The sequence below is a fragment of the Embiotoca jacksoni genome, unplaced genomic scaffold, assembly GCF_022577435.1.
Source record: "Embiotoca jacksoni isolate LCO1_2020_lvr unplaced genomic scaffold, fEmbJac1.0.p SCAF_5, whole genome shotgun sequence".
NCBI classification, from domain to species: Eukaryota; Metazoa; Chordata; class Actinopteri; family Embiotocidae; genus Embiotoca; species Embiotoca jacksoni.
Genome location: NW_027185403.1, coordinates 17,019,780 through 17,030,048, shown reverse-complemented (window position 1 = coordinate 17,030,048; position 10,269 = coordinate 17,019,780). Strand labels below are relative to the sequence as shown.

Sequence of the window (10,269 nt, the reverse complement as noted above, 5' to 3'; positions counted from 1 at the left end):
AATGTAACTAAGTACATGTACTTGTACTTTACCTGAGAAATTCCCCTTGATGATATTTTGGACTTCTACTACATTACAGAGTTAATTTACACGTATAGTTACAAGTTTCGTTTCAAATTAACCCTCCCGTTGTCCTCTGGTCAAAATGACCCGCAGCTGAGTTCAACCAAGTTCTATTTTATTTTCATATTTTTTGGGATCATTGGTGACAAGGAGGCTGCGAGGGTTTCTTTAAAGAATGATGGCCAATGATCCCAAAAATATAAAAATATAGAAATAAAATAGATTTCCACCCTGGACAACCACAACAATAAAGTATTGGTTAAAATGAATTAATAATAGTAGATCACTAAAATGTAATTCCTTCAAATTTGTCTCAAGAATGAAATGACTAAGTTTTGGTGGTCAGGGGTCAAAGGTCAAACCCAATTCTCGCAAACGTGACGGCATAGCTCTCAGACAGAAGGGGAGATTGTGACCATGTTTCACTTTTAGTCGGATACTGAATTGGTGAAACTGATCTTGGAAGTCCTCCTTGAAACTTTGTTGAAATATGTATTTCTGAAGGGATCTTTCGAGCAAACAAAAATAGAAAAACCAGCCTATTTGTCACTTCCATTGATCCCATTCAACCTCAGCAGGATTTGTTTGCTGCACACATTGAGACTCACTCAAACTATTAAAACCTGATTTGAAGCAGAATAAGGTCACTTTCTGTCAGGTCAGTGGGAAACGTTGCTGTAGCTCGGAGCCTCTCTGTAGGTTCAAGCGGTAGAAAAGTTTTGTTAAGTGTGGCTGTTTTTCTCTCAAATTAAGCAGTTGCTTTCTTTTTTAGAGGAAAACAAACAGCATCTTTTTAAGCCTGTAAGAATGTTCTGTGGTCACACGCAGGAATAATTAGTGGTATTCTTCGGGTTTGGACGAAGGCCAGAATCTGGCGTTTCCTCTGCCACTGTGAGCTAAATGTATACTGGGTTCAAATGAGCTGAAATGGCCAATAGACGTACAGGGTTTCACGGTAAATTCTTCTCGCATATCGTTTTTCTCTCCCCTGTCTTTAAGTTGCTCGCTCTAAGCCCTCTTTTCTCTCCTTCTCCCCTTGTTTTGTTATTTTACCTGGAGGTGCAGGTGTGAAAGGGTGAGGCCGTGGAAAAACATTCGATTCCATAAGCTTGTCATGAAGGAATCCATTGACTGACCTCTGCATCTTGGCACACAATGACAAATGGGTTTGCAATTTTCCGCCTGACTGAGGGGCAACAAAGCACATTTCCACTTTCACTGGTAGGCAGCGAGAGTACAGTCTCCCTCTATCAGCCAGCCAGGGAGCGTCACACATAGCTGGACTCTTTACTTTGGCGTTTGCTGCCCTTATGGTCAAAATAGACAATTACACTTGGCATAATGTATCAAGACAAACATACTTAAGTGAGAGCCTGACTTCACACAGTGATGTAATCTGTTGATGAAGAGATAAAGGCTTGTTTTTCTTGCTACAGATTTTTAGGACTGCTCCTTTTTGTTTTGTTTTAGTGTCACTGATTCTCATAAATTTGTTGAAACAGGTAATCTGTGTGTGTTTATGGTTGTCATCTGAGGCACTGTGGGCATTTTGCAGCCAGTCATTGTGATTTACCTGCCCTGTATATCCCTGGATATGAAACTGTATGTTAAATAGTTCAAACCAGCTCCACGTGCAGCAGCTACAACAGTAACATGACTTTTACACATTGATGCAGCAGAATTTATAGTCTCATGTACAATAATAAATTAGTCAGAGGGATCAAACCAGAACTTTTACTTTCATAGAAAAACAGAAAAAAACACAGTTTCAAATTTGTTTCACATGTGATACATGTGATCACACGTATGACACATGTTTACCACATGTTACAACATATGATAACATATGTGGAAAGGTTTTCACATGGGAACCTGCACGAGCTTCACCCATTACACTATGAAAATGTTCCAAAACCACATGTTTCACATGTTGCACAATCACATGTATGTGGGGTCATGTGATCACATCAATTTTTGCACGTGAAATTCATGTTTTTTCTGTGAGGGTAGCTTAATTATATTTTGCTGCTCATACTTCTTTACTTTTAATAAAGTAGGAGTTTCTTAAGCACGATTTTTACTGGAGTATTTTTACATTTCTGGATTTGTACTTACACCCAAAGTAGAGGATCTAAATATTTCTGCCACTGGAAGATGTGAGCATGTTAATGTGAGCAAGTACAACCAGAGCTTCCAGTATGGCTGCAGACTCTCGTTTTCCCTCTGTGGATTAATAAAATAATCTAATCTAAATTAATATTTCTATGCTGTATATGAGTATGTTTCTGTGTATATGTGTTACGTAAACTCCTGGAAGAATATCTGCTGCCCTGCAAAGTGGTTTCTGATTCATATGTCAGATTAAGCTAAATGTTTATTAGACATTTGTTTTACACACAACATTTTGTATTTGATTACCTCGTACATTATTGTGTCCACATAATTTTTATGAAGCCAATATATACAATTCTAAAATAAGTCTCATCTCCCCAAACAAAAAAAGTGTGAAATCCTCATCACTCGTATATTACGGTTGCAGTGTTTAAAGCTTTTTATTCAATCATAGCCAATCTTCTAAGTGAACATTATATCCATTTTGCCCAATATCATTCAGCACTGAAAAACATCCTACTCATATCTGAAAATGTTTCAGTGCTGCACACAGTTAATATTGTATTTCTCTGTGGGATCCATCCATCTTGTTTATGAGTGCGCTGCATCGTTAACGACTGCTGGTAATTTCAAACGGCTCGCCAGTGTTTTCACTGCTGATTGAATTGCTTCCAAAGTCTACAAGAATGTTAAAAGTGGAAGCTATGGAAATGAACCAATTGACCTTTTTTCTGACCCTAAAGATCTCCACGCCCTGTGGGATCACAAACTGCCAGGCAGCACCAGAGTCGGGAAATCAAAGGGATCTATGCTGTTATTTAGTGCAGCGGCTCCCTCAGACTTGCTGCCACTCCCCCAGCATGGATTCACACACATTATTGTCACACAGCTGTCATGTATAAAATTTAATGAGAATTATAAACCACATTGGCAGATTTGATGGCCTATCTTGGCATGGCTGTGACCAAAACCCACCAGTGAACTATATATATTTGTGAGTTTGTTTGAGTGTGTTTGAGTGTGTTTTGCATGTGCCCTGGTAGGACGGTCCAGCTGAGCAGTCCAGCATGGCTATTATGTCCTGTAGGGATAACCTGTCATGCTGCTGAGAGCCTAATTGATGCCTCATGCTTTTTAGGGGGCAATTATAGCGTCCAAATGTCAAGACCTAATTTGTGACTCTGTAATGTGGACACATGGGCCAGAGGAAGGGGTGACACGTCTGCTCCGGAGGGACTCACACCCCGGTTTGGTCAGCAGATGTGAGGGACGGAGGGGGTTGGAGGAAGAGGCTGGTAGAGACGAAGAGGAGGTCGTTTTCAAAAACCTAAACTGACAAAATGATCAGAAACACATAACACTTTAAGCTCAATCAGTGGTGGAAGAAGTTAACAGTTGTTTTTCTCCCTGCATTTGACACGTAAAGATAAATGTATAGAAGTATAATCAGGAGAAGTGTACTTAAGTGCAGAATGTAAAATGAGTCATCATGCATGATGTCTCATTAAGAATCGATAAAGTAATATAAATTAACCATCTAATATTATTACTGATGAATTAAATTACATGGAATCTTAATGTACTGTTTTTTTTTATGATCTACAAAGAATTTTGATGTCTTTCAGCAGATTTTTTGGGTTTAACAATCTGCAGCTTTGTTTTGGTTCACTCTCAAAGCTTTTTTTTCTCACTTGGCTTCAAGAAGCAGCGAGCAGCTGCTGGATCTCTAAAACGATTAACTGCAGGTGGAGCTAGTTTGAAGTCCTTCCTTTACAATTTTATAGCCAGAGACAGCAGATAAATGTGAGGGGTCGTCAGATGATTACTGAGAGAAAAAAGAACAAAAAACAAAGTTCTGATTCACCGAGTTATTTCAGTATTTGGACATTTTCCCTCATATTTGACTTTTCCCAGGATATTTGGATTATTTGAATATCCAGAGAAATGAAAACATATGAGGTTCAGATTGAAAAATCACTATTTGGCGGAGCTGTTAACAACTCATAGTCAACGTCTGAAATGTGACCCTGACTTTTGGAGACCGTTGGTTTAGTCTTTAACAATGTGATGTATTTTAAAAGCTCTTTATATTATCCATTGTGTCAAATCTTCATCTGAAAAGTTACGAAAGTTGTCAGATAAATGTTGTGGACCAGAAAGAACGATATAGAGTTGAAGTACAAAGTAGCGTGAAATGGAAATAAGTATCCCAAAATTGTACTTCAGTACAGTACTTAAGTAAATGTACTTCATTACTTTCCTCTACTGGCTGGTGAACACAGCGGAGCATTTTGTTTTACTGTTATTTTGTCTGCTGGATGTGTAACATGTGAACAACATTGTAGCTGGCTGAGGTGAAGCTATAATCTTTAACAAATCATGACATTTTATGAACTGATTATTTGTTTACTATGCAAACATCTTAATATGCAAAATGACTACAGCTGTTGAATGAAGGTAGTCGGACAAAAATGAATATATTTAGCATAAAAATGGAGCAGGTAGCAAGGTATACTATAAAATGAAAAGAAAACCCAGTCATTTCTTTGAACATGCAGCGTGTAATGTGCAGCACACTCCCCGCATGTCTTTTATAGCAGCTCAGATTCTTCGGCTCAGCCTCCTCCAGGTCTTCTGTGTTCACATCCCTTTAGTTAAACACAACACTGTCAGTCACTGGCGGTGACTGCGAACGCACCACTGTTTTGTTCACGATGGGTGTCTTGTTAACTGAGAGACTAAACTGTGCAGAAATGACAGTGCCCTGGTTTCCTCTCTTTTTGTTCCACACAGCATCTAAACATGGCTGTTTTCTGCCCAAGTCTCCATGGAGATGCAAACAGAGGAGCATATTTTCCACTGGAGCTGACAGCTTGCGATGTTGGGTGTCAGTAAACCAGGTATGCTGCTCTAATTGCCGCTTACAAACAGTAGACCACAAAATCCTCTCAGCTATGACGCTAAAAATTATTGAACTTAAACAAAATACAATACAGGAAGTGAGAAAGATTATTTTTTATATCAGGCAACAAAACATGAATGATGGATGGATGACAGGTTGTTAGATGAATGGATGATATTTGGGAACACTGGCTGCAGATTTTTCCAGGATGCCTCCCTCTCTCTCTCTGGCCTCAGATAAAAGCCCAAAAGTATCAAGTGGATAACGCTATACTTACACTTCTGCTGTAATCCCTATAAACACGCATGCAGCTAATAATTTGTGCGCACAGCAATTTACTAAGGAATAAACAAACAACAAAGAGCCTGAAATCAATAGTTGCAGGATTGAAATGACACAAAGCTGCAGACACCATCCCTGCGCAAACACACTCTTAGAAGTGGCCACAGCTTTAAAGCAACAGGTGAGCTTCTCGGCACCTCCCCTGTCTTCCCCTAACGCAGCCTTCTAAATATAGAAATTATGCTCTCTGATAATTCGGGGCAGACAACAAAGCCAGCTATATTTCCAGCCTCCTTCTGCTCCTCCTCCTCCTCCTTCTCCTTCTCCTCCACCTCCTCCTGCTGCTGCTGCTAAGTCATATCCCCAGCTGACAAACAGCAGGGCTGAGATCAGAGTGTGAGAGCTTGAGTGCTGAGGGAACACCTGCGCTGTCTGACTGGACTGTGAAGATAGACAAGGAAGATCACTGACTTCCACACCTGCCCGTGGACCTATGCCATACACACACACACACACACACACACACACACACACACACACACACACACACACACACACACACACACACACACTTGATTTGGTTTCCTCGAGAGCCCTTTAAGGCCGCCGCTGAGGAGGTGATGAAAGTCAGGGAGCGTCCATTAAGCGTGTGAGACGCCCCTCCAGAGTGGGTGCGGATGAGGGGTTTAAGTGTTTTCAGTGAGCAGCCACAGACCACCTGGAGGAGGAGGAGTAGTGGGAACAAAAGCATCTGTCTCAGGGCCAAGTAGACTCCAAAAACATCGGTTAAACAAGTGCCAAAGAACACTTCTGGGCATCAGGTATCACAAGCCAGGATTTCCAGCGTGTTTAGAGAGATGACCTTCAAAATGTCAAAAGCGGGGTGGGGGGCTACGCTCTTAGATTTGCACAAAGTCTGCTTTTCATGGCTACAAAGGTAATGGCGATGAGCCCGGCACTGAAACTTTAGTCTTGTTGCAACAACAGAAACAAGAACAAAAAAAAAAGTGCAGGTCAAAATCATGGACAAATTATTATGACAACATTCTCTTCAGCTCGGAAAGATGGGATGTAACAGGCATGACTCACGCCCGGCCTTCATTTTTCTGCTTGTTAACTTTTCTAGGGAGCCAAAGAAAGACAGGCAGAGACAGTCTCGCTCCAAAAACAAGCAGCAGAAATCTGTTTCATGTTGTAATAGGCCTGCCTGCGTGTGTTTACTCAATGGACGGGGGATGTCCATGTGTGCGCAGGTTATAATACACTCCGGGATGCTGTCATTAATCGACAGCAGAAGCGTGTTGATGTTCAAGGTGTGAAGGTGGGAAAGTCCCACAGTATCATGCTGAAGACAGGAGAGAGTTGGCAGTAGGGTTGACTATCCATATTGAGACACCCCCATTAGCTCACCATCACACACACACACACACACACACACACACACACACACACACACACACACACACACACACACACACACACGCTCAGATCACAGACTGTGCTTTCATGCTTCAACACGGATCTGCTCCCAACCGTGGAGGAAACTGTGCACAGATATGAGATGGTGGCTTCTTACAAATAAATCCCAAATTCAGCTCCCAGTTAAAATATAGCTGAGTGGTTAATGTTTCTTTGGTTTAAAATGATGAGTAATAAATAAAGACAGTATTTCCATTAAATATGTTTAACATAAAGACACAAAAAAGAATAAGACACCACCTGAAGACATCTTGGCCTCATTGACCTCCATTGTTTATGTCAACAAGTCTGCAGTCCTCAAATTGTCAGCAGGGGTTACTTCATCCTTATCGCTGCGACCTCTACTTTTATACAGCTGCTAAACTTGCAGGGCCTGAACTGAAGGTCAGATTTTATTTGGCCCTGATCGTGTTGTTGCATTCACAGCATTCAGGAGGGAGGCTTTGAAGTTTTATACCGTGCATCAGGTCTACGATTCGTCTCCCGGCCTAATGGTGTCCATAAAGAAAGACAACATTGATCTCGTAAGCGGGTTTATATGTTTAAACTCTGAAAGGCAAAGTCAACCAGTAAAGTACACATCTTTACAAAGTTATTTTTAAAAAGAATATTAATCATATGTGGACACAGTGAGAAAGAACAAAATACCTTCATCTCTGATCCTATAAACTGATAAAAAAAAAAAAAAATCATTGTGATCAGATTTTGATAAATTTATTGTTTGTATTGTCAGTTTGTTGACTTTAGATTTTTCCTTAGAAAACATGTAACAGTGGTTTGGTTATGTTTACCACGTCAAAAAGACAAATCATGTAAAAAAAAAATTGATTCATAGTTGCCACATTGTGATAAAATGCATCTCAAATATTTTTTTTTTTTTTTTTTTTTTTTTTTAAAGGTTTGCCAATATATTTTATATTTTTGGTCACATTACAGTACATCATTGGCTGAGCTTTTTTTTGTTGAATAAAAGACATAAAAGTACAGTGTCTCAGTTTTTATATAATTGATACAGTTTCTAGTGGTTTTTCTATATTATATGATTCTAACTGTAAAAATATATTCTCAAATAAATAAATATATAACATAAATATATGTATCTAAACTGAATAAATAAATTTGTACACTTTGCTCCTTTCAAGCAGGTCGAGACACAAGTAAGAAAAAAAAATACAGAATTCCTTCAAAGTCCTTCTGAACAAACTACATCTTTCTGACACAAACAGAAGGAGCATCTTGAGATGTTACAGACTCCCACAGACTCCTCGCTCGCTGACATCTCTGTCCAACAGACAACAGAGGAGATGCTCCACGACCATTCGGCTGCGTTTCCTATTTGCCTCCAATTCCACGCAGGTACTTTTAGGGTCGCCAGGCCTCTGAAACAAACGACCCCCTCATGCCGAGCGTGCAGACATTCTAGCCCGTCTTCCTGGCTGCTGAGAGATGGCCCGTGCATTCCTACAAGAGGCCCCGGTGCCTTTATCCCTGCTGCTCGGGCTGCTGTCCTCCAGCCTGCGCCGGTCACATCCCCGCCTGCGTCCCTCTTCCTTGCCTGCCAGGGCTTTAAGCAGCTATTCCTGATCTGGACTGAGCATCCAGGTCTCAGCTGTGTCCCAGGATATCCCTGTACAGCTCTGGCACACGATCGGGGTCCACAGGCCGGGGCAAGAAGTGGGTAAATTTCTGGTGCCGCCTGGATTTAGTCCCGTCCCTTGGAGTTCCATCTTTATTTAATGCCACAAAGTAACGCGTCCCTTTGTCTCTGTGTTTGTAGAGGTTAGACGAGTATGTGTTGTACCAGTTCTCCTCAAACTGCTCCCTGAAGACACATTCAGCTGTGAGCTTTTCCTGGAAACAAAAGGTATGGCACAGGAGAAGTTGTAAGCATATCATACAGAAACAGAAAAAAAAACAAAAACACATTTAACTACTTATTTGTCTTAAAAATGAAATTCTCCAAATGTTAAGAGTGGGAAAAAAACAACCCTCTCTGTTAGTCGTTACAAGATTTAAAATGAATCAAATCTGGTACTCACAGAGCCGTACAGCTCTCCTTTGTCGTTCATCCCCAGATAGAGTCCACTGTCCACCCCTCTAATGCTTATCAATCCAACAGCAAGGCTTATGAATTCCAAAATACCTGCAGAAGAATAACACAGTTGTTCTGTACAGACTTCAACAAAGATGAAAGAGTCCGATCAAAGAAGCTCAACAATCCAAATTCAACTCTGTCAGCAGCAGTTTACTGCAACAATCAGGACTTTTAAGGAATCAGAAATAGACTATAACTTTCCTTCGACTCTTTTGTTATTTCCTCCTTCCTCCTATTTGTTTTATTATAACTGTTGGTTTATATATATATTTTTCTTTAATATTTGAAATATGTTAAAAATAATAATCTAAGTATTTACCAAAACGACTGTGGTCCTTCCTCGTCCCCTGCACTGTGCCATCCGGAAGTATTTCCAGATGAAATCCAGTTCTGCAGTATAACTGTCTTCTCCTTAGAATCCCTTTTAGGTGCGTTAAATCCGCCGTGGTGCTCCGGGAGAGCCTGTCCCCAGGTATGAGGTGCTCCCCCAGCAGCGTCGGACTGTCCCCGAGGGGGGTCAGGAAGAAATGGGACCCGAACTGCGCGACACCGTCAATGCCGTGCAAGACGCCTCCAACTTCCCCCAGAGCAGCAGCAGCAGCCATCGCGTCAAAGCTCAGCGGGTAAAGTTCAGCGAGGAGGTCCGGAGGGAGCGCTCTTGCGTAGTAGCCTACCTGGTTTCCACTGTCACTTAATGCATGTTTACGTCCCACTCCTCCGTTACTTAGCACTTGTCCAAGGACACGCGGACGCGCGGATTTCTCTCCCCTGACATGAAACACTCACCAAAATCTCAGCTGCTGGATGCAACGATTGTCTTTATTTCACCGCTGCGTCTTCATCAGTTTGAGGTGGTCTGCAGTTGCTGCTCAGATAGCCCTCATGTTGCATACCTGTCCACAGTGGACGGTGATGGAGCCGCTGTGGAACCAGCAGAGGAGGATTGGGGTAGTCAGGGCTCAGTCAGCGCTGCACTGCAGGTAAAGGAGCTCCTGGAGGTTTTGCGCTCAAAGTGGCAGGAGTGGTGAGGCAGGTGCAAAACCACAGGACTATAGTAATGGGCGGGGCTGTCACAGTTGAGACGTGCCCTGGCAGAGATTTTTTTTTTCTTCTTCTCCTGAGGCATAAAATAAGAGAGTCACAGGGGGAGAGAATTGTTGGTGGGCCGGGGGGCTTAAACACATCACGTAAAATTCAAATGAAACCCGCAAACATAAAACAAAAGGCACTTTAAATCGGCCCACTAGAGATGAGATTTAATTCAGCGTTTATTTCTGTGTTTAAATCGCAGATTTCAACAGTTCTTTCACTCCTGCGAGTTTTGTCGCCCTTTAAT

General features: G+C 41.5%; 1 protein-coding gene across 1 annotated transcript; it reads right to left on the bottom strand.

The window, feature by feature from the left end:
• Positions 1-7,372: 7,372 nt before the first annotated feature.
• On the bottom strand, positions 7,373-10,204 carry fgf20b (fibroblast growth factor 20b). Its single transcript, XM_069171013.1, has 3 exons — positions 9,253-10,204; positions 8,878-8,981; positions 7,373-8,689 (listed from the first exon to the last, which is right to left on the bottom strand). Exons 1-3 carry the CDS (start codon positions 9,536-9,538, stop codon positions 8,444-8,446), a joined length of 636 nt encoding a protein of 211 aa, XP_069027114.1. The 5' UTR covers positions 9,539-10,204; the 3' UTR covers positions 7,373-8,443.
• Between the last annotated feature and the right edge of the window lie 65 nt (positions 10,205-10,269).

What these genes read in the sequence shown, in the direction of transcription:
- fgf20b (XM_069171013.1), bottom strand. Translation starts at nt 9,538, where the DNA reads ATGGCTGCTGCTGCTGCTCTGGGGGAAGTTGGAGGCGTCTTGCACGGC. An exon ending in GAAGGACCACAGTCGTTTTG is followed by an intron (nt 8,982 to 9,252) that starts GTAAATACTTAG and finishes ATTCTTCTGCAG; the next exon opens with GTATTTTGGAATTCATAAGC. An exon ending in AAGGAGAGCTGTACGGCTCT is followed by an intron (nt 8,690 to 8,877) that starts GTGAGTACCAGA and finishes TTTTGTTTCCAG; the next exon opens with GAAAAGCTCACAGCTGAATG.